The following is a 25,281-nucleotide window of genomic DNA, read 5'->3' on the forward strand; positions in this document are numbered from 1 at the left end:
CCAGAAATTTTTTCCTCAGGCAGACAGCAAATGCTAGAGAGATGAAGGGGAAGAAAGAGGTAACTGGGAACATACTTTTTGGGAGTGCAGTGAGTTGGAGGACTTTAAGGATTCCCTGCGGGATGCACTGTTGGAGATGCTGGGTGGGCAGATTGGTTTGATGAGGGAGATAATTTTTCTGAGCTATGATACAGAATCAGAATTGTCTAGACATGGTAAGGCTTTGCTGTGTCTAATAATGGTGGCCGCCAAAAAAGCAATTACTAGAAAATGGAAATCAAAATCTAAACCAACTACACTGGAAGTAGTGAATATAGTAACAAACATAAAACAACTGGAACTGAGATCATTAAAAAGAAGTAGGAGCAAACTACATAGGAAAAATGGGAATTGTGGGAACAATACATACAAGGGAGGAATTAGTACTTAAATGAGCTATGTAATGTTTGAGTGAAAAAAACTAGGTAGATTATAAGTGATCTATAATGTTTGCAACTGGAAGTCTGTCAGTATGGTTTGTGATATAAAATGCTTGCAACTAGGATTGTGTTGGTGTGACTTGTTTTCATTTACATAAATGTATGATTGCCTGTGTAGTAAGTGATGTTTTAATAAATATGTTTCTTGTTTAAAAAAAAGGCAGTAAATGAATAATTTATGCAATATTGCTTAGGTTATAGGATATATAGCAATATATGTCAAGTATAATGTTTATGTTAATATAGTTTGATTACTTTTATATGAATGTAAAGTTGCCTATGTCACAAGTGATAATTCAATAAAGGTGTTAAAAAAAACAAAACATATGTAGTAGTTGAAATTTGAGCCTCCAGTACTAGGTGTAAATGCAAGCGTGAGAGGAAGTACTGTCCTGCTTTTAATAATTTTGTAGAATCTGGGCTAGAAGTAACCACCTTCATAGATGTGTAAATGGAGAGTGAGGCATGCTATGAGCACAGTACAATATAATAGCAGGGGAGGAGAAAAATAATGTTGGGGCTAGGAAAGGCAGAAAAAATGCCAGAAAAATTCACTAAAACTGAAAAAAATTGTAGCTGACCTGAAAATGGTGTTAGATACTAAAATAAGTAATATAAGAAAGAAAATAGCACTTTACTCACTAAGTCTCTAAACATTTTACCTTATACTTTACAGAAACAGTTTGAGCTATATGTGCAATGGTTATGTGCAATGGTTATGTGCTGCAGTATGGTAACAGAAATCTGGACAAAGACAGGAAGGTCTCCAGGCAGTGCATTAAAGTCTAAGTCTAAAAGGTTTGAACATCATATGGTCGACCCTATATGATCGAACTTTTAAAAGTTCGAGCGTTTCAACAGAGATCTCCTTACAGTGCGGAATGAGAAGATTTCCTTTTTCTGCACTGTAGTGTGATCTCGGAGTTGGTTTATTTAAAGAGCGGGAAATGTGGGGGGTACAGGGTGGCTTGCCCCCCTGCTTAAACTGTTCAGGTAGGTTTTTTCTTTGGTTTATTTTTTTTTTATTACATTTTCAAACGTTTGAAAGTTCGATCATATGGTGTTGACCATATGACGTTCGAACTTTTAAAAGTTCGATTATGTAATATAGATGCAAATAAAAGTAGTGCCTGGAAAGTTTCACTTATTGTGCTGCCTGAAGACATCAGTCTTGCTGTTAACAAGGATAGACCTCTTCGCATAAGATCATAAATCATGAGGCTTACCAACTCACAGATTTGTAATACAGGAATACTCTGATGCAGGGGTTCAGTCTCTCACTAGTTCATTTGCTAATAGGCAAAACGTTGAAAAGCAAATTATGACTTTAGCTATGTTGTTGACCTTGAAAATAAATTAATGGGAATGCGGAGAAAAATCAGCAAAGAGAAACATTATGACAGAAATTATATAAGACAGACTTGCTGACATCCAAGGAAGATGAGCTATCAGAAGTGTCACAATCAGTATTGTTGCATGTAAATAAAGACAAGGAGATCACCAACAGTCAGTACTTGCAGAGAAAGGCTTAATCATGATACTAAGAACTAAAAAGTTGTATTTACTGATGTGAAGAGAAGCTCTTGTTTAAGAAAAAAAAATGATATGCTTGCTGTAAAGTTAGAATTAAAGTAATCAGAGTACCTTACTGAATGCATATAAATAACTAAAATATTTTATACAGACATATATTCCCCCTTCCAAACTGTCATCTTCTTCCTAATAAGGACCAGCCTGAAGCTCTTCTGCCCATTCCCAGTTTTAGCAGTGGAATGTGTTCCTCTCTTCCTAGTAATATTAGCTTGCAAACTCGATCTGACGGCAGTCAAAGTATATGGGAATCATGGGAGTTTTTTTTCTGAAGGGAGGTTTTAGCCAAACAGCACTACAAAAAGGCTAGCTTTGATCTGACAAACAGCTCATTTTTCCATGAGATGGATAGGACGGACTGGATGAAACAGGAAATAAAATTAAACTTTTAAGCTAAAAAATATTTTTCTGACAAGCTGGATGTAGTTACGTTATGTCAAATATACAGATGTTAGAAGAAAAGAAAGAGAAGAATGTGAAAGGCATCAAAATTTATTTATTTTTATTTTACATTTGTTTACCGGGAAAGTCCGACTGGACACAGGTCCATTTTCAGTGGAGGCCTGGGGAGAAACGCTCCATATGATATATATTAAAGAGTCACACATTTTGTAATGTAACAGAAAGCACACTGGGAGAAGGTTAAGAATACAATATAGTTCAACAGTCGCACATTTCCTACTATAGCAGTTTCTCATTAACACACAGCAATAATTTCCAGTAGAACATACAGGAAGAAGCAAGATATTTAGCAGGACATACAGGAAGAGTTTAGTAGAACAAGCTTAGCAGTATTCTGGGCACGGGCCTAGATCTAGGGTATACTGTAGATATAGGGTGGTGGTGAGCAAACTTTTATTTGTTGGGGATCCCAGCAACAGAGAGCAGTTATGGCTTAACCTGAGGGGGGGGGGACATGGGCAGAGCCAGTTTGTTATGTAGTGGGTTTTGAGAAGTCTTTTAAATTGAGAGATAGAGGTTGTGGAGGTTATGTGGTTTGGGAGTGTATTCCAGATTCTGGCACTGGATTTGCCTGCCTCATTTCTGTGTTTAATGACATTTATGTGGTTTTGATAAGTGGATCTTAAGGTTCTGGATGTGGTGTAGGGGTGAATAAGTTGATGAAGGGCAGGGTTATTTTCAGGGTGGTGGTAGAGCTTGTGGGCAATTGTGAGTTGATTGAGGAGGAGGAGTTGAGGGAATTCAAGCCAGTTCACCTGCTTGAGGGCCAAACAGTGATGAGACCTACAGTTGGCTTCGGTAGCAAACTTTGCAATCTTGTTGTAGCAAGATTCCATCTTAGTTAGTTCTGAACTACGAAGGTTAGTTAGGATAGGGGAGGCACACATGAGGATGGATAGTAGATGGGTTCTTGCAATCATGGCTTTTGTATTTTTAGACATAAACTATTTATTCATATAAAGGAGGCCAATTTTTTTGTTGACCTTCTTGATTGTTTGGGCAATATGTGTGTCATACTTCAGGTTATTATCGATTTCAACTCCTAATAGCTTTGTGTGAGTTGTTGGGGTGATTAGTGTATTATCTTCGGATTTTATATCAAAGTTACTGTATACAGGAGGAGACCTTCCAGGACTAAAGATAATAAGTTTGGTTTTCTTTGGATTAAGTATAAGTTTGAGGTTGGTGAACCATTCTTCTGCTAGGGAAAAGTTATTTTGGGTGATGGTTTTTAGTTCCATCAAGGTGGGTGTGGCACATATAATAGTGGTATCATCTGCATATTGTACTATAGAGGCCGAAGGTGAGGATGTGGCTATCTGGTTAGTGAATAGTGAAAATAGCAAGGGGCCAAGGATGGACCCTTGAGGGACACCTATGGCTACTGGTAGTAGGGGGTACAACTGTTTTTTCCACAGGATTGCCTATTGCCGGTTTGATAAATAGTTAGAAAACCAGGATATGGTAGAGGAGCTGATGTTCAGGGTAGTTAGGGTTTTTAGGAGCATACTGTGGTTAACCATATCGAAGGCTTTGGATAAATCAAGGAATATAGAGGATACGAATAGACCTTTGTTTCTTTGTAGATTCACAAAGTTGGAAAATGAGAGCAGTGCTGTGGTGGTGCTATGAGAAGGCCTAAAGCCATGCTGTGATGTAGATAGGAGGTTGTTTTTTGGAGGAAGTGCATGATCTGGGCATGAATAATTCTCTCTAATATTTTTGATAAGGGTGATAGAATTGCTATAGGGTGTTAGTTGGTAAGCTCAAGTGATTGACCTCCTTTGTGCAAAAGTATAATATGCACTATTTTCCAGGAGTGGGGTACTTTACATTCGGTTATTGACCTCTTTATGAGGATGGACATGGGATAAGCTATAGACTCTGCTGTAATCTGTAGAAAGTCGGCTGGAAGATTGTCTGCTGCTAATGTTGTTGGTTTAGCTTTTTGAGGAGCTTAGCTATTGTAGTAGTGGGGACTGGATTCAGGGAAAAGCTGCAGTTGCTTAATGTATAAGAGGGGGTGGGGTTACTGTTGCTGTGGGGTTGGAAGTAGTTTTTTGGGTATTTGCTAGGGCTTGGATTGTTTTAGTGAAGTATTTATTAAACTGGGTGGGGATGTCACTGTGAGTGTTTCGTAATATAGGGGAAGGGGTAGTAGTTTTACCAGGGTGAAGAAGGCTGTTTAATGAGGCCCAGAATTTCTGAGGGTTGTTTACGTGTTTTGCCTGCATGGATTTATAATAGTTAGTCTTGTCTAGCTTTATTAGTTTTTTGGCTTTGTTGCGGAGTTCTTGGTATTTCTGTCGCTGGGCAGTAGTTTTGTGCTTTTGAAAGTGTGACAAGGCTTTGTCTCTTTCTTTCATTAGGGACATGGTATCTTTAGATAGCCATGAGGCATGGTTGGTTTTGACTCTGGTGGTTCTTGGTGGTGCATAAGAATCTAGGATTTTTAGGAAGGTAGAGTTAAAGTACTCTACGGCTTCATCTAGTGATAGACGTTTTAGGGGGGACCAGTTACAGCATTGTAGAGAGTAGATTAGGTCCTGGGCTCTTAAGTTTTTTTATTACGTATAGTTCTGAGTATTGATTGTTTTGTTTGGCGAGACCGGTGTCTAATTAAGTATGTAGGTTGATGGTCACTCAGACTGTCAGGGAGACAGCCTGATTGGTGGGTGAGAGTGGGGTCAGATAGTAGAATCCAGTCCAAGATGGATTGACGCTTGGAGGTTTTATCTGTTCTTGTAGGGGTGGAAATAATTTGGGTGTACAGTCAATGTTAAAGTATCCTGAAAGTATTGTTTCTTGGGGAAGGGAGGATGACATCCAGCTAAGTAGATTTTCCAATATACTGGTATTATTGCCAGTGGGGATATATCTTCCTGCAATAATTATTTGCTTATTGCTCAGTGAGTCAACACAACCTAGTACAGGGCCTGGACAATTGTTCCTTGCACTTCAAATAAGTAGTGCAAAGTGTCTAACCACAAAACGATGTGCTCTACTCTGATTCAGCATTCAACAGACTAGTGTACCTATAGAAGGGGATGCACTACAACTAATTGTGCCAGTAAACTAGCGACACTAGCCTGAACTACGATAACTTGCAAAAAAAAAATGCTGGTTGAGCTCGCCCAGAAATACAACCACTGAGCTACCAGTAGCGGAATGCAGTCATTAATGCCTATGACATAATGTGCGTTAAACCGATATAATGTGCTTCGCCTGTGAGTTAAACCTCAACACACACTTTTACCTTTAAGAGGGGGATGCACTACAGCAAATTAAGCCTGTGAGCTAGCGACGCTAGCCTGAATTGTGGTAACATGCAGAAAACGTGAGTAAAGCTCGTCTAGTGTCATAAAGCATCCATTAATGCCCAAGGCTCACTTTGAGTAGATTCCATCCAGAACCACAGCAACTGAGTTAACAGTGTCTGAAAACAGCTTTTAATGCCTATAACAAACTCCGATACATGAGCTTGCCATCGACCTTTAGATTTCTTACACTTCTGAGCTTACCTGGTCAGCGTGCACACAACTCCATGGTATGGGGGCAAAGAATACATGAGAAAATGGCGGTGTAGCCTAAGTGTGCCTATTATCCAGCGCAAGGGAGCATGGGCGGTACGGAGTGACGTGCAATGGAGGAATTAAAGTGGAGCTATACTGTGTGCGAGGATGCTGTTGCACTGTCCAAGAGAAGCAGGTAAGAAATAACAATCAGGGAGAGTGCTTAGAAAAGGTGGAGAGGGACAGCTGTAGTTAAAAAGCCACTACATAGGTTTTAAGCTCAGGGAGTGTGAAATGATTGCTTTTGTCACTTTCAAGCTGCTTGCAGATTTGTATTCTAAACCTAGTAGTATAAGGTGTCACAAAGTAAAAGGGCCAGAAGGTCTGATATCACAGGACTTGTAATGGGTTTGACTCAGGTACGAAGGGGCAACTATGCTGATAGTACCTTTGCTATGATTTGAGTCCTAGTCTATGGAGGAAGGACAGAGTGACCTCGGAGCATAGAGATGAGCCAGGGAGGTGGGAGTGGAGGATTAGAGGATGAGGTTGGGGGAGAAAGAGCAGAGAATTATGCAGTAGGAAGACTAAGTGTGTCCAGAGTGAAAGGAAGGTAGAGTAAGTGGAGAATCAGCAAACAGGTGAAGGTGAGGGCTGCAGTGGAGGGAAAGGAGAAGAAATAGGCAACCAGGGGGGAATATACAGGCAATGGAGCTTACAGAGTTGGAGCTAGTTTGGTAGGTAGGTAGCAAAGTTAGGCTAGTCGCTTGAGATGGTGGGGGGTGCACCACGACGGGTTGTAGCTGACCAGGAGCCTCTTCAATAGCAGTCAGAAATGTGACTAAAAGACAGGGATCAAAAACAACATTTGAATTCACACATACACTGTTCTTAAGGGTAACTGTTGCTGGGGAGGTATCCACTGATGAGCAGAGTTCAGAGAGGGAGTGTGTGGACTTCTTGGCTTGGTAACTGGTTTTGCGTCTATGAGGCAAGGCAAGGTACACTGTTCTTAAGGGTAACTGTTGCTAGGGAGGTATCCACTGATGAGCAGAGTTCAGAGAGGGAGTGTGTGGACTTCCTGGATTGGTAACTGGTTTTGTGTCTATGAGGCAAGGCAAGGTACACTGTTCTTAAGGGTAGCTGTTGCTGGGGAGATATCCACTGATGAGCAGAATTCAGAGAGGGAGTGTGTGGACTTCCTGGATTGGTAAATGGTTTTGCGTCTATGAGGCAAGGCAAGGTACCTGGTCAGCGTGCACACAACTCCGTGGTATGGGGCAAATAATACAGGAAAAAAGTATATGAAGAATGAAGAGAAAACCACTAAAATGGTGAGGAGGTGACAAAAGCTCAAGAACATATGAGAAGGAAGGAAGAGAATGAAGGATGAGAAAAGTGAGCAGGATATTCTGCTAGTAATCATGGAAGGAAGACAGCTAAGCTGAAAACACTAACAGTGGAAAATGAGGCAAATGCAGCTGGGACAATGGAGTCATGGATCAATGACAGACGGGAATGGAACATAATGGTAATGGATCACAGGAAAGACTGGGTAGTAGAGGGAGAAGGCCAAGTAGTATGCCTTCAGGAAAAAAAAAACAAGGTAGTGAAAGGGTGCTGGAAGGTTAGTTGTACAGTTAAGGAAGATGTTGAAGAGGGATATGACAATCTGAGAAAGCGAGAAAACTGACAACAAAGAGCCTCAAATACGGTGTCCGAAAGAAGGAAAGGTGGGCAAAGAAGTGACGGTAGCTTCCTAATAAAGTACAGTTGTGTAAGTTGCACTTACCCAGTAGGATTCCATCTACTGATCCTCATTTACAGGCCAGTAGTCATGACATACTAGTGTGCTGTTTAGCCATGAAGTTGAGCACAGAGGAATGTCTCCACTCTAATCATAGTCTTCTCACACATAATGCACAGAATAAAATGCCACTGTGTTTTCAAAATTAATCCTTCAAAGGCCTGGGTCAGAAACTAAGCTGTTTTTCTTTACCTTATTAATGATGCACTTCAACATCTCAAGAAGAACCAGGGCTGCACTTGTACAGAGTCCCAGCTTCTGGGTAAATTCATTTCCAGGGATCTCCAACAGCCACTGCAGCATGGAATCAAGGTCCTGTTGAGCAAAAGTAATTACATGTAAATTTATACATTGCACAAATAATTGTTATTAAATGTACAGGGACTACATTTACTACATAATCAAGATCCAGCTAAGAGCTCTCAATGTGATCTACTTCTGCAAAATTAACAGTTGCATACAAACTTCTTAACATGCTGTGGCAACGCAAGCAACATCGCAGTTAACAGAAAATATTAAATTAACATTATTTCATTTAATAGCACTTTTCAACATCTTACTGTTATCAAATAAGACCTGAATATTACTACTACCACATCACTGTAAAATTTCCTGAACTTAAAAATGGAGTCTTGTGGAATATTGTATGCATTTCCAAGTCAGTTATGTTTGCAGCCAAGGGGATGAAATTTGATGGTAGGAGTGGTGGTACTGCATGACTTTCAGAAGGAGTTCTTGAGGCACTTAAGAGTTACTGCACTGAATGGCAGACATAATGCAAATGTTAAAAACTGTTAAAATTAATTCTCCAAAGATGTTCAATCGTACTGCTGTCTACATAAGTAGCCTGTCCACTAATATGATCTAATCAAAACTCGCCTCAGAGCTTCAGTTGGCCTTAATTGGTCATTACAGAATACAATTCTACACTTTTCTTAAAACAAATGTACCCTATTTGGTTTAAGTCACAAGTCCTACACTTATTCCTATCTCATGACATTTAAAATGCTCCAGGAATTAGCACGAGCAATGTTATTGGCTTCAGATCTTTTAGTTTAACATGTAATGACATTCTCATTTATCAAAAGCACATTTTGAACACTTGCAAGCATTCTAACATTAATCCTAGGAATGCATATAGCTCTACCACTTCAGATATCCTGGAGGTACTGCATTCTTCTCTTCCTCGCCTGCTTGCTTTCTACAGTTTTGCTCAACCCACTTGCTCTTCAGGTAGAATACAACTCATAATACTGTGCACGAGAAGCTTTCCTGTTCACTGCTGCTAAACGTATGTTAAATTCAGTGCCTATCCTATATAAAGACAGATCCAACAGGTCTACCATCACAATGCACTTTCAGAACAATAAGAAGAATGAATCTCTAATTTCTGGCATAAAGGACTGACTGACTATAAGAATCAGAGACGTACAATGGCATGGACAAAAATAAAAAAAACACATCAAGGACATTCTGTTAACTCACAGACAGGTAAGAGGTAAGTTGGTGTGTGTGTGTGTGTGTGTGTGTGTGAATGTTTGCATGTATGTGGGAGAATGAATGGGAGGGTTCCTCTGCCAATGCAATGAATGGACTGCTCAAGGTGCTTACTACAGAAAAGTGTTAATTTGCACACATGGCAATTTAGAGGCATCGAAATAACCAACAATGTGGTCTTTCCACATTGCAGCTAACATGTCTCTAAATTGTGCTTTCTGTGATTGCAAAAACAGTCCTTTTTTGACCATGATTCATTCCACATGTGATGGTATTCTTCCTGAATCTCCAAAAAAATGTTTGAGAACTTTTAACAGAAAGGATAGCACAGGCTCCATTTTACTAATGCATGAACATTACAGTGTTCAGTTATTTTTTGCCTGATTCATTGCCTTTTGCTACACAGTGCACTTTATTCAAATTCTTTAAAGCAATTTCATTACTATTTGTGTAAAGAAATATATCACAATTGAACAGAATAATTTGATTACTCAACACAAAAGCGTGGTTGACATTCTTGTCAAAAATTAGTGACTTGCTTAACTGCTCACAGCCTCTGTGAAGCATTTCCCCCTTGAAAACACTTGCTGTCTCCCTTTCAGCAAGCTTAACACCTTCTTAAAACAAAACATGTTACTCATAACAATTAACCTTTTTGTACATAATACGTTACAGGCTAACAATCTACATTGTTTTACACTTCATTCATTATAATGATGATTTATGGCTTTTAGTATAAAGAATCATAGAAAAACTCATTAAGCTAGGCATCAACCCGTACGTCACTAGGTGGGTTGCAAACTGACATGCAGACAGAACCCACACTGTGAAAGTAACTGACTCCAATTCAGATTGCAGAGCAGTCACGAGTGGAGTCCCACAGGGAATGGTCCCAGGTCCTCTCCTGTTTGGTATCTACTTCTCAGAAGTCCAGGCCAACACGAAGGGACTCTGGCTGACAAAGTTCGCAGATGACTGCAAGTTGGAAGTTATTATTAACTCCCCAAGTGATGTTGACATCCTACAAAAAGGCCTAACTGAGACCAACGACTGGTGTCAGAACCATGGCCTTAAGCTCAATGCCAAAAAATGTGTCATCATCCTCTTTGGGAAAAACTCACTTCCCATGAATTACTACATCGATGGTAGTCTACTGAACACAGAAGGTGTTAAAAGAGATCCGGGAACACAGGTTGACAGCAACCTCTCTTTTGACTACCACATTGCCACTGTGGTCAGAAAGTCCTTCTATGTGGCATATCTCAATACTAAGGGTTTTGCATCCAGGAAGAAAGAGGTCATTGTCTCCCTCTACTCTTCCCTCATTAGTCCAATCATCAAGTACAATGCTCCATTTGGCATGTACCTCACTAGACACCTGCAACAACTGGAGAGGCCGCAAAAGTGCCTCACAAAGAGGATCCTAGGCCTTAAACACTTGCCCTATATGGACAGACTAAAAAACTCCATCTATTCTTTGTCTCATATTGCCTACTTAGAGGCAATCTCTGCTTGACCTACAAAGCCATGTCTGACCCAACTCTGTTACAAATGCTACATTTAAAGAAATCCCAATCCCTCTGCACCACATGCTCCAAAGATCTCTACCTCATTACCACAATCAACAGAACATGCTGTAGGGACAAGTTCATAACCCAGAGACTGACGATTCTATGGAATAGACTACCCATACATGTCAAACAGAGCACCTCACTGGCCCTCTTCAAGAGAGGTCTTGATGAGTGGATAGGAAATAGAAAAATCACCCTGGGAATTACTCCAGTGGCTCTACTCGACAGAGACACTGGGAACTAAGGTTGGGTGGCACGATGCCAGAGTAATCATATGGGCTAGGCGTGCAAAGGCTACAGGGCCATTAGCCTAGTACACACCTATCTCAAATGGCACAGAAAAAGAGAGAGAATCAAACAACCTGGCTCTTGCACTAAAAAGTCTTATATCAGTAAACCCTAGCTACAAAACTAAGATCAAGTGTCATCCTGGCATTGGTACCGTCAGGAAAAGGGATTTTAGTAAAGTAATGTGTAGGGTTAGGGGAGGAGGAGGGTTATCACATGAGTAAAGTGGGAAGGGCAGCTGCCTAGTAGTAAAGTTTGCCATCAAATGTCTTATTCAGTTGTCACTGCTTAGGAAGAAAAAAAAAATCTTACCAATTGATATAGCATCTCCTTCAAGCACAACAATGGCAAATATGATATACCACTCCTTTGTACATGCACCCCTATGCCAGGTTTGGAAACTGTTATTCTTCCTATACTTTTCTTTCTTTTAATGTCTGTGACACATCACTGTAAGATGTAATAATTGTAAAGGGATCTTTGTGGTCTATTTTACTTACAATTAAATCTTCAAAATACAATGCCAATTTCAGAATACTGTTAGTTTAGTAGACCACTTCTACGGAGTACACTCAATGTAAGTGTATGCTTGTTCTTTTGAATTAGAGGAATACCATAACACAGCAAATAATATGACATTTTGATTAAACTGGTAAGGTACTGCACTACACAGAACAAATCATTTTTCAAATACAGTATCTAGTTTTGTGAGCAGGCAGTAGCATTTCACAGAAAAGGTCTCTTACATACTAAGCTACATTAGAATTACGGAATGTCAAAGCAAGAATAAAAAAATGGATCAAACTGGCCTTTATTTAAAAAAAGATTTGCAAACCAATAATTAATGTAATTATATTTTCTGAAGTATTACCCTAGTATTCAGAAACAAGCAGTGTAATGCTTTATGTGAAACTGCATAGTGAGCAGTGATGTTCAGGGTGGGCCAGTTCAGAAACACGGTTAGTGCAGTCTCACAACCTGGTGAGAGAATGTGGTCAGCATTTTATACAAATAACCATACAATAAAATAAATGAGAAACATGATATTAATGAGACCAATGCTGAATGCAACTGAGTGATTCAAAACTGTATAAAAATGATGCAATGAACTGTGGTCACCAGTGAAGGTGTGCATCGTAATTTCTTCATGAACACAGAAACTACACTGAAATGCTGGGTGCAGCATCTACATTAGCTGAGGTGTGTGTACTTAGAGGCTGACAGTCATTCTCCACAATGGTGCACATTGTTACCCTCTCACAAAGGATTAAAATGTTCCTAAAATACCATCAACTCCATGACAAGGACATAAATGGAATATTAATGTGTAGACAGAGACCTACATGATCATGTGGATATATGTTGTATATAAGGAATTCCAAGAGTTCATGGAGCACTGATTTCTGCAGACACCTAAGGTACAAGTTCATTTGACTATCCTTACTATAAGGACCTTCCAGTGGCTATCAAGAGACATGGTGGGCATATCAGAGGCAACCACTTCATATAGATACCACAGCAATGGAGAATTACATGTGGTTCTCATGTAACCAGAGAAGAACACCACCATGTCCTTATTCTACAAGACAGACAATTTCCATGAGATACTAGAGGCCACTGACCTACACCAAATCTTCATCATGGCCCCATATGTTCCAAATGGAAAGCAGTATATTAATGAACTTCCACTTTATCAACTGCCATGTGGTCTGCAAAGCACATAGTATTATATCAGTGTGACCACAATTCCTATATCTGGCACATCCAACATATACCAGTAACTTGTGTGATATGACTTCTCTAAGGGATATCTTCTTGGAGATGTTGGATATATATATGAATTATGTCCACTAATCACACCAGTTTTAGCTTTTTGTAAAAGTGTTTGATCATGACCTCTATTACTAACCTCATCTAATCGTAGGGGGTACCTCACAGTAATATGCCATAAATTAATATTTTCTTCACTCACTGTGACTTTAAATATAATAAGCCGGTTGTGTGTAATAATTAATCTATAAATGTACTTAGATCATCCCTGTTAATACTTAAACATTGTTAGTTACTTCAGACTTCCTATAATGATGACTCTTGATTTTGATTTGGAGTACATAGATGCCTGATGTGATAAACAACGTTTGCTTCCAGGTAGATGACTCTGGAACCAAGTGGCTTGGAGACTAACATATCTCCTCAATCAAGTAGGGCAAGAAAGAGGAAGATAAGCTGTTGTTCCAGGTATGTTGCTTCTGTTTTAGAACACTCTGTGCACATGAGGTCCAACAGAACAGATAAACTGATAGTGACATGGACAGAGACAAAGGAAAGAAAATCAATTAAAAAAATATTGTCAGTAATTCTGCACCAGGTAGTAAGTGCTACATTACTGTACTGATGTTAAGATAAATGATGCAGAACTCATCCCTCACTCATATCAACATTCATCAGCACTGCCAACTGACAATGGAGAAGGTAATCAACAGCATAAAAACGAATATGTGGTGAGATGTACATTGGAGAAAGAATAAAGCTGAAAGGAAGAAATGTTGACAAAAGATAAATCTGCTTCAAGTGATCTAGGACATTTTCAGTTTCTGCACATATTTAAACTCAGAAATTAAAGAAAGCAAGCAAATTTCACAAATTTTGCCACATAAAAGGAAGAACTTGATGCCTGAAAACTAGCTTCAATAAAAAAAATAAAATATATATATATATATATATATATATATATATATATATATATATATATATATATATGTATGTATCTACTACTTTTGATCGACAGCACATTTGATCGAAAACCAGTATTCATGGCAATTAACAGGGATTTGTCCCCCTTCCCAAAGTCGTGCGACTCTGGAGTTGATATATAAAGGTAGGGGGGGTGTGGGGGCACAGCCCCCCCATCTAATTTCCTATAAAAGAAAATGTATATATTTTAAACGAAAATAGGTGGGGGGCTTCGCCCCCCACATCCCCCCTACCTTTATATTACAACTCCAGGGTCGCACAACTTTGGGGAGGGGGACAAATCCCTGTTAATTGCCATGAATACTGGTTTTCGATCAAATGTGCTGTTGATCAAAAGTAGTAGATCCATATATATGTATATATATATATATATATATATATATATATTTAAGATGACTTGTAGATTTTCCAAGTTTGGGATTCAGTACTCAGATAGATTAGACACAGAAAACAATACAAACTGGCAGAGATTTATTTCACCAAAAATACAAAGGTAATAAAACCCATGTTATTATATAGGAGTTAAAACACTTTCACCTTCTTAAAAGTCATATAAGAAACCAATAAAACATCTACATCTTTGGAACAACATAATTTCTAAAGAGCTGCAAGAAATAATACAGGGTCTACCACAAAACAGGAATCAGTTTTCTAGCCTCTAGGCATCCTTTTGATGATGACCATCGACTCAGCCCTAGTTAGAAAATAAGAATCAGTATATCCTACTACATCGAAGAAGACAAACACCCCAATACTAAAATAATGCTATATGATGTGTCAATTTACTGATTTTCAATATTGGGCATTTAAAAAAATCTACTAATCTTCACAAGTGTGAGTGTATACACACACACATTCCTATACACACCCACACAAACACAAGCACAAAAAAAATTCTCATTCTTTCCATTCTCTCGAAAAAATCAGACTCCTGCAATGGCACAAAGTCAACACCAACTGTGCCTTAGATAAGCAAAAGTTATGTACTTACCATAACGTTAGACCCAAGTTGTCAGATTTTCGTGGATCCAATGAGATCCCTTCCACAGTTTCAGAGCTCTGACTCTTCCCATACACATAAGTCCCTAAACTCCACCCTAGTACCTCAGATAGAGTTTGCCTCCTACAGTACAAATAAGACATAATTATGGCCATATATTAGAAGGCAGACAACCAAGAACATAGAAGGAGACAGGAAAACAGACAGGACTGTTCATACACAGGGTGCAGGTTTGCAACCACCTGGTCATCTTGAAGTTGAATGTGTCAATTTTGCATGGGGGCAGGAGGGAGGGAGGATGAACTGGATGAAAATCAGACACAAATCTATAGTTATAGCAAGTACAAAAGTTTTGTATCCAATGGTATTGATTTTCATGTGATTCAACATATGGGGTAGATTCCCAAGCTGCCTTTGTGGGTAGTATCAAGAAAAGACATTTCTGAGGATGGTGGAACCAAAGGAAGTGTGAGAGATGGATTGTACATTCAGTTTATAATCAGACACAAAGACCAGGTTTCTGATGTACAAATTTCATCAACGAGAAGTCTCTTTGAAAAGGCTGTTGAGGTGACTATTGCCCTTGTTGAATGAGCTTTTGGTTTGTAAAGACAAACCCTTCTTGTTAGAGACAAAGGAAATGCAGTCTGACAATCATCGCACGAGTGTAACTTTGGCAACAGCTCTACTAAGTTTTGGTTTTGAGAATGCAATAAATAGTTGATCAGACTTACTGAACTGTTTGCATTCAATGAAGACAGAACCTGAGTTGATGATGAACATCTAGCATGTGCAAGGTGCACTCCCTTTCTTTGAGAATCTGGGAAAAAAATACTGGTAAATGTTTATACAGATTCAATTTTGTCGCGGATGCCATCTTTGAAAGAAAAAAAACATTAGCTCTGAGAGAAACCCTATCTTTATGGAAAATCAAATAGAGAGATTTGCATGAGAGTGCCTATAATTCCAAAATCTGTCTGACACAACTGCCACTAGAAATATTGTTTTCCAAATTAGGTATATAATGTCTACAGTTTCTGCAGGCTCAAAATGGGGGTTGTGTCAGAGCTTGAAGCATGATGGTAATACTCCATGGGAGAATCGGGTCTCTAATGGAAGGAAGCAAAACAAATGTCTCTGTCAAAAAGACTCCAGAGATCTTTAAAGAAGCTACAGAATAATCATTGTGACCAATATGAACATTCAAAATTACTGCCATTTTAACTTTAATGATGGAATAACTAAAGCTTTTATGAAAGAGTTCAAACAAGAACCAAGATGGACGGGATGGGTGCAAAAAAACAGATCTATGTCTTTGGACACAGCCCAAACAGAAAATCTTTTCCATTTGCTGTGATATACCTTTTTTGTAGCTGGTTTCTGGGAAGCCAATATAATCTTAATAACCATAGTGGGAAGCCTAGCATCTCTGGCTATGGTCAGAACTAAATAAATCAAGCATTTAGCTTCAGGGTGGTCTAATCCAGTGGAAGGAATATGGGTGGGTGAGATAGAAGATCTGAATACTGATCCAGTAGCCAAGGGGATGTACAAGTAGAGGCCACAGGAAGGAGAACCATGTTTGCTGTGGCCAATGGGGGAGCAATGAAGATTACTTTGGCCTTACACTGTCTGGCTTTCTGAATGAATTTATTCATGAGTGGTAATAGGGAAAGGCATAAAGGAGGCCTGGGGGCCAACTGTGGACCACAGCAACCCTTGGTGATTGAACCTGTGGAGGGATCAAGGCAAAGTAACTACTGCGCTTTGGTTGAGGTAGGAAACAGACAGGTTGCAGCAAGGTTGGCCCCAGTGATGGAAAATCAAAGTTGCCACTGTTGGATTGAGAGACCACTTGTAAGACATTAGGACAGTCCTGCTTAATTTGTCCAGCAGAACACTGGAAAACCTTGGGATGTTTGCTGCTATCAGAAACAGGTGTGAAGACATCGTTTACTGCCTAACTCTCATGACCTCTCTACACAAGAGTAAGAATGAGTTCCTCCTTTTTGTTCATGTACCACAAAAATGCCATGTTGTCTGTCTGTCTGTCAGCATGGAAATCGCGCCCATACGGAGGACATCCTGGAATGCCTGCAATGCTAGGAGAACCATCCTCATCTCCAAGATACTGATGGGAAGATTGCCCTCTAAAGTTGACCATGTGCCTTACCATCCTCTTTTCGAAAATCCACCCCCACCCTAGAAGAGAAGTGTCCATAGTTACCACCGCTGCTAACAGGTTTGTGTGAAAGGGTTGTCCTTCAGTTACTGAAAGAGAGGTTATCCACCAAGTGATGTGTTACATGAAAAACTGCACAAGTTGAATCTTTAGATGTAATGGGTGAAAGTTCTGGGACCATTGCACTGCTAGAGTCCACTGAAGCACTGTCATATAGCAGCAGCCCAGTGAATCATTAGAATTGTAGATGCCATTAGTCCTAGTAGATGCAGAATCAATCTTGCTGGAGAAGAATGATAAATCACCTGCATGGCTGTCAGACTTAAAGAAGTGACTCTGTGGTGAGGAAGGCTGACACTTGGAGAGGTTTACTGCTATATCTAAGTCCAGTAACAACTACAGCACAAGGTTCAAGTGATGTAGAAGTAGGTGCTAGAAGTAGCAGTTAGGAGTCATTCGTCAAGGTAGGAAAAAACTTGGATCCTTTGTAGAAGCACTTGTGTTGCTACGACTGCCATTACCTTGGTGAACTTCATGGGGGCTGTGGTGAGACTGAAAGTCAGGGCTCTGAACTGGTAATGACAGTCCCCCAGCCAGAAATAAGAGGCATCTCCTGGAGTGTTTTGCTATCTTCAAATAATACCAAGCATCCTAGAGATCTAATGAATACATTCAATCATCCTTCCTCAGCAGAAGCAATATGGATTGAACTGTGACCATCCAGAATTTTGTCTGTTTCACAAACTGATTCAGGTGACCGAGATCCTAAATTAGTCTGAGGTGCCTTGTTTTCTTTGGGAATAAAAAGAAGCCTGAGTAGACTCCAGATTCACACTGGTATCTGGGGACTAGCTGGATGACTATTTTTCTAGAAGCTTGGAAATTTCTGCTGCTGTTGGTTCCTACTGACTGAGTGGAAAGTCAAGAACAACCTTCTTTTTCATAGGAGAAAGAGAAAAGGGAACACAATAGCCGCCTCTGGAAATTATCTTTAGCACCAACAAATCTTTTGTTATGCTTTGCCAGGCTTGAGGGTGCAAGGATACACACCTGCAGACTGCAGCCATTAGGAAACTATTCAGGGATGCTGATAGGGCTTCTTGGAAAAAGGACAGTGGAAGCCATAATTATGCGGTGCACCTCTGCACCCCCCCTGGATGAGATCCACCTCTGCCATGCAGGGTCTATCACCAGGTGTCAGGAAAGTCAATATCTTTTTCCCAGCCCTCTGATTCCCAGAGAAGGAGCTTGGGGGGTGCAACAGATGCCCACTGCAGAAAGGGTGTCCCCATGCTGCTGGCTCCTAGTCAAGATGTCTTTAACTTTGCATGCAAAAAGTATGGAGCCATTATATGGGGTGTTAAAGAAGGACATCTTAAAGCGTGCCGCGAAATCAAAAAGATGCATTGAGGCAGATTGGCATATGTAAGACTAGTGCATGCCACTCTGAGCCATCAGCTGCATTAGAAAGCAGTCGCACGGCCGTATTAGAATCTGACTATAGAGTAGAGAGCTGGGAGTCAATCTTCTTCTAACCATCCGCAAGCGATACTCCAGAGAGACTTGGAGAGCTCCTTAGTCAAGTCTCTCTGGAATCTGGTAACATGGAACCAAGTAGTTCAGTGAGCTAATTGCAAAGGTCACTGAGGTACAAGTCCATTTCAAAAAATCTGTCCACCTCCCTAGAATTCCTGTTAGAGAGATGGACAGAGGAATTTTTCCTTAGATAATTCCTATTTGACGGCCTCTTCTATGACCACAGCATCCACTGGTGGACCCTTGCTCCAATGTTTCCTGTCTTTCGTAGCAGCTAAAATCCTGTAAGGCTTTTTGGGTACTGATTCCAACATATCTGGGTCCTCTCATGCCTGTTCTGCCATGAGGTCAGTGAGGGGAATCAATGGGTGGTACCACCCAGGGTGATGCTGAGATGGAACCAAAGGCTTCCAGAAACACAGATTCGACTGGTGAAGGATCTGCAGTGGACCATCCCCTTCTCTGTTTCAAGAGTTCAGAAATTTCACCAAAGGTGATGTCTTCTGAGGAGGATCGAGGGGACCCTTCACCTTCGTGTAAATCTCTATCCTCTGTGAAAGACTCAGGACAGGAGTCTATGTGCTTCCGTTTGCAAATATGCTTCTTATGAACTGGTTCTGATGGGAGATCTGAGGGTTCAGAATCAAACTGGGAGCTAATGTAGCATGAGATTCCAGAAGCCTGTGTTGCAAAATGTCCCTGTCTGACAGGATGATGAGAAGAAGAGGAAAAAGCAAGATACAGCTGAGATTCGGGTGAACCCAAGCTAGATGAAATGTCTTCCCTTTGGCATGGCCAAGACCCCTTTAACAGCCTCGAAGGCCAAAGCTGCTGCTGGAACTGAGGGGTGCCCACAATCCAAAGATGAAAGAGAACCCTTGGCACTAACTATCTCCAGCCCTGAAGCTAATCTCAGACCTAAGCTGTCCACTGCAGACACCCAGAGTCTGAGTGTTGAGCCACTCTCTCAGAATCCAGCACTGATATTTCGGCTTATAGTCTCTTCTCGATCTGAGCATACTGAAGTCAAAAGAAAGATGGAAGCTGCCTGTGTTGAAACAGATTGTACTAGCGGCTCCAACAAAGGAGTTTCAGAAACAGCTGAATTCAAAATCACTGGAACCAAAGAGTGGACCGGGGCAGGAGAGATGAGTGGATGGGTAGCTAGTCCAATAGTCAGTATGTTCCCAGGGGACTGTAACGAAAGAACCCCAAGCTGGATTTGGGTCCTCACAAATCAAATGTTATCATCATCAGTCAACGTCATGTTCTGTTAGGCTCTGAGATGACTTGAGCAGAAGATGCCACCACCGATGGCCTGGAATACCTTCTTTCCTGAAGGACTGGAGAATGCAATCTCAGCCTCACTGGTTCCAGCAAGAACAGGGGTCACAGTAACAAAGGACATATCCAGGAAGCTGTTGGTTCAGACCTAAGGGCACATTCTGGATCAAGCTTGACGGCACTGTCGGGTCCAGAGAATGATTCTTAGGTACACTAGAAGGAGACTTGTCTGGCTTCCCTGACTGATTCATATCGTTTTCTTTTTCCTTTTGTTTGCCTCTCTTTTTCTTTCTCTCTCTTTTTTTCTTTTGGTATTTTCCCTGGATTTGGACCTGTCTGGCTTCTTGGCTGGAGATGCAGTAGAGGAAGATCACGCCAAAGATAACCCTGTGGTGGGAGAAGTCCCTTAATGATTTGTTTCTCGTGTCTAGTTTGTAATGGCCTAAAGCTAAAGGAGGCACACAACTGGCAGTTAGTATCTAAACTGGTAACAGTCAAACAGTAAACACACAAAGTGTGGGGGTCTTTGGGGGGGCAAGCTTATGTCCACATTCAGAATATTTCCTGAACCCTTGTGAGTCTGCCATTTAAAGGAAGGAGTGAAGCTTATCAATAAAAGTACCAATAAGACTACAAAACATAGACACACTCATTTGCTAGGAAAACTGTACACCTAAGAATATAAACTATAGCTATAAGAGCTCTAGCAGGAAAAACACCTCTATGCTAAAGTACTATGAATAATATCTATATACTAACACTAAACAACCTTATACTAGCATAATCTAAACTATAAACTAATGAAACAAATTATATTTAAAAAACTATACAGGAGAGAAGATCCCTCAGTACGAGGAGGAGGAGTAATGCATTTTTATTAAAGGATATAATAACAAGAGAGAGTTTAGCAACACATGAGATCTGGGGTACTAAGGTAGAGTTCAGGAAATTATGGGTAGGGGAGGAGTCAGAGCATTAGAACCGTGGAAGCTTTAAAAATCAGTGCAGAGGTTGGCTCCCTTCAAACTTGACAACTTATATGTTAAATCGGACAAAAATAGACAACACTGGATCCAAACGTGTTTCCAATTTCCACAACTGATGGCAGCATAAGGCTAACTACAATTAAAAATGAAATGTAAGATCAATAAAAAGAACATTTTCAAGCCTATTATATCATAAAGGAGTTTTATATAAAACATACCTTAGATTCATCTGGTATGGTGCATGCAGATTTCTGCATCAACAATGCTGCTAGATACAAGTACACATCAGGGATGTCAACATGGTGACATAAGAACTCCTGTAACACTTGAAATCCCAGAACAAAGCAGGAGCTGTATTCCAAAATCTGTGACCTACATATCAAGTTGTCTGCAAACACAAAAGGAGAGAAAAAACAGATGGCAAAACTGTGCTTTTTCACATACATGAAAATAAATTGTTAAAAAGTCATACTGTATGTGTGCTTTAGGAAAGAGTGCTAGAATAAAGTACTTTCTTCCATTTCAAGAACTCATCTGGTAGTATGCCTATCAATAGGATCTGATGGTGACAGATACCATTGTACAGTATTACAGCAATACTTCAGTTATGTAAAGATAAGCAGTTCTGTGAAGTAATGCATAAATGGAAATTAAAAACACATATCAAAGTTAGGTATAAAAAACATGGTATAAGCATTAAAAACATATTATGTTCACAATTAAATTATTTCTGCAGAGGTACCTTGAATCTATATGTCTTCCTCCCTGATTTCAATCTTCTTAGACTACATAATCAGGTATAGGGCGGCCACGGTGGTGCAGCAGTTAGTGTTGCCGCCTCACGGCAAGAGGTTCTCCGGTTCGATCCTCGGCTGGGGTGTCTTCTGTGTGGAGTCTGCATGTCGCCCCTGTGGTCATGTGGATTTCCTCCGGCTGCTCCGGTTTCCTCCCACATCCCAAAGACATGCTGTAGGTGGATTGGATACTCTAAATTGGCCCTAGGCGTGAGTGTGCGTGTGTGCCTTCCGTAGAAGGTTGGGTGCTGGGCTGGCAACTCGACACTGTAAAACTCCACTGCCAATCATAAGCGGACAGGTGATCTGCTGTGGCGACCCCTAACTGGGAAAAGCCGAAAGAAGTAGAAGGCTACATAATCAGGTATAGCAACAAAGGAACAAGTATGGGAGTTCATCCAAACTAATTTATAGTAAAATCACAGTCTTCTGGAGTGTAGAAGTTTCTGTCTCTACATTTGTGTTAATGTACAAGATGACATTTAAAAAAAAAAACTGCAGTATCACTTGCTGCTGACACCACAAGCAATGTATAGCAATGATAAATTATGTGTGATGAAATTAATATTAAATTTTGATAGTCAATGGTCACTGACAGTAGGGCTTTTTGCCAAATGCAATTCAGGCAAGTTCTGAATTTGGCAAAATTACTACAATGAGACAAAGGGCAGGGAGGACAACCACATCCACCACAGTCTAGTTGTAGAAAAACACAGGGCGGATCTTGAAAAATAGTTTATTGGAAGTTTTACAGCTAAACACTTTCATGCCAAAATCATATGTAGTTCATCAGAACTGTCTGATCACTATCACATAGTGCATTACTTATATAAACCCGCCATGTGACTGGTGTATGAGTCACTACCATTTAAGCAATTATAAAGCTCAATGCTAAAAATCATAAATAAAAAAAATATCTAAATATTAAACAATGTACAGAAATTAAAAATAATTATACAACAGCCTCAAAGTTAATTTAAAGCATTATATCATAAAAAATGTTAATCTTAAAATCACAACTTTGCTGATCTATGTTTAATAACACTACTAGTTGAAACAGCATCATTCAAACCAGGATATGTACTAGCATCCAGTCTTAGCTGCCATAACAATTCTTTGTACTCAAGTCTTAGCTTCCAGGGTCCTCCCCTGGGATTCACCTCCACTTTTTCTAAGACAAAAAAGAAAACTTAGGATTACTAGTACATTTCATTTTGTGTTTATATAATGCATTGTTAGTACTACATTTGGTAACATCATAGCAGTGTTCATAAATCAGTTTCTTAAGTATATGCTCAGTTTTTTTCTACATAGAAGGCATGACAGGAGTCACAAAAAGCCAAGTAAACAATGCCTCAATTATTACAGTTATAGTGCCCACTGATATTAAATTCATACTTGGAGTTTACTGTAATATTCTGTCCCTCGTAAATGTATTTAAAATATGTACAAGCTCTGCCTTTTTTCATCCCAAGATTGTGCTTAAATTTTTTCACCCCCAAATTCTAGTTTCTCTTTTAAATCATACTGACATTTGTAAATTAATCTATACTGAACACCTAAGCACTTACTGCATTCTTTATCATACTTAATGCATTTTCCAGTTGTTAGTTAAAATTCATTTGATTTGGTCACTACCACTGACATACTTAATGCCCATTGTCAACTCAAAATTATCAGAACATTTTCCTTCTTTACACCTTGCTGTACTAAGACAATGAGTGGTGTCTTCGGGTACACCAACAGCCAGTAAAGGAAAAAGATGTGGTTTCTTCTTTTCCCAATAACCTCATTTTTAACCTGTTCTAACATAGTCTGAGGACAACCTCATTCAAAAAACATATTAATAAGCTTGTCAACCTCAATTAATAACTGTATCTTCAGAAGTTAATATGTAGGTCTGTTCCATCTATTCTTTAACCTTTATTTTTGAAACATAAGGTGGTTATTACTGAAATGCAAAAAACTATTTAAAAATGTAAAATTTCTAAACAGTTTAGAACAAAATCTCTGGTTCAATTTGTCCTTGTCAATTGTGAAGTCTAAATAGTTGATATCTAAGGAATACGTATAGTTAAATTTTAAAAAGTCAGCAATTTTACCTAAAAAGTTGACAAATTCCTTAATCTAAGAAATGGTTCCTTTCCATAAAATAAATATATCATCTAGTAAACGCAAAAATACAACTGTATGTTCCATAAAGGAGACCTTGAACATAAGCCTTTAGTTATTGAATATCGAGGCTTTAAAACCTACAATTACAGTCAATTAAATGTGGATGAGAGACACTGAATTGTTCATTGTTGCACAATTAGTGCATGCACCAAACCTGGCCATGAGAAAGCAGCCAAGACCTATATTAGTAAAGATGCAGTCATACCACAGAAAGAGTTGATCCTGACAGAACTGTTGCAGAAGGGCAAAGTGCTAAATACTCAGGACAGTAGAGTGTTTGTGGAAAATAACTATACACCGCACATCATTCATGAGAGAAGCAAATTTATCCCAGTAATAAGGGAAATTTCGAGATGAAGGGGTGAGATTCAAGCTGCTATTATCCCAGTAATCAGGGAAATTTCAAGATGAAGAGGTGAGATTCAAGCTGCTGCATCCAACTGTCGTCATATTTTTCCTAGAGGATCAAATACAGTTTCTAATGCAGAACAGGCCAAGGAGAAAATAAAAAACTTTATCCAACAAAAATGAGCCAGCAAGCAGAAGGGACTCTGATTCTCCTTCTTCTGACAGTAAAGTTCATAGCCAGACTTTGCCAGTGAAACTTTTACAGTGTTCCAAATTCAACTGCTTGTGATACTGAAAAAAATCCTGGAGTTGACTAGAGGAATCCAGAGCACCTTGGAGATTTAGAGGAACAGGAAGAAGACCAGCAACACTGAAATTAGTGAATAAATGGGAAACTATAAAGCATCAATCAGGTTTGTAAAATATGACTTTACAAGAAAAAGTAGCTAAAAAGAGTGGATATTGTTGACTTTGTTAAACTTTGACATTAATGTTTAGAAGGACACTAAAAAGGGAAAACAGTAACTGTAAGTAAAACAATGTTTGTTCTTATTAGTATTTGCATTTTAAATCTGGGGGAGTATTTTTAGTAACTGCTGTGTGTGTTAAAGATATTACAGTAAACAAATACTTTTTAGCTGTAAGAAATATAAGTCTCATAGTATAACAACATAAAAAGTCTGGCCAAAAGCAAGTTTAATATTAATATGCTGTGATCCTGGACTGCTGGTATGAGGGTGGGTTGTAAAATTGCATTGATAATATTATTTGCTGAGTTAAAATATTTTCTCTACAAGAATAAGTGTGTAGATTAAGGCCTAAGATATAAACAAGCATTTTTGAAAACAAGCAGGCTTTAAAAATAAGACAAAATTATGAAAACCTTGAAAAATGATAAATTTCTTACACTTGCAAAGATATTAACTGTTTTTTTCCTTTAGCAAATGTTCTGTGGGAGTCAAGAAGTCTGCAAATGAAACAGCAACACAGTCTTTTCTGAGTGAAATTGACAAAGA

General features: G+C 39.4%; 1 protein-coding gene across 1 annotated transcript in view; it reads right to left on the reverse strand.

Moving 5' to 3' along the window:
- Positions 1 to 25,281, reverse strand: part of WDFY4 (WDFY family member 4) — a 4,454,583-nt gene that overhangs the window by 2,635,287 nt on the left and 1,794,015 nt on the right. The window contains exons 27-28 of the mRNA XM_044055648.1: positions 21,167 to 21,336; positions 8,043 to 8,165 (exon numbers count right to left, since the gene is read on the reverse strand). Coding sequence (XP_043911583.1) covers positions 8,043 to 8,165; positions 21,167 to 21,336 — 293 coding nt within the window. The remainder of the gene's footprint in view (positions 1 to 8,042; positions 8,166 to 21,166; positions 21,337 to 25,281) is intronic.

Source organism: Protopterus annectens, chromosome 14.part0, assembly GCF_019279795.1.
Source record: "Protopterus annectens isolate FY-2018-M chromosome 14.part0, PAN1.0, whole genome shotgun sequence".
In the NCBI taxonomy this organism is placed as follows: Eukaryota; Metazoa; Chordata; order Ceratodontiformes; family Protopteridae; genus Protopterus; species Protopterus annectens.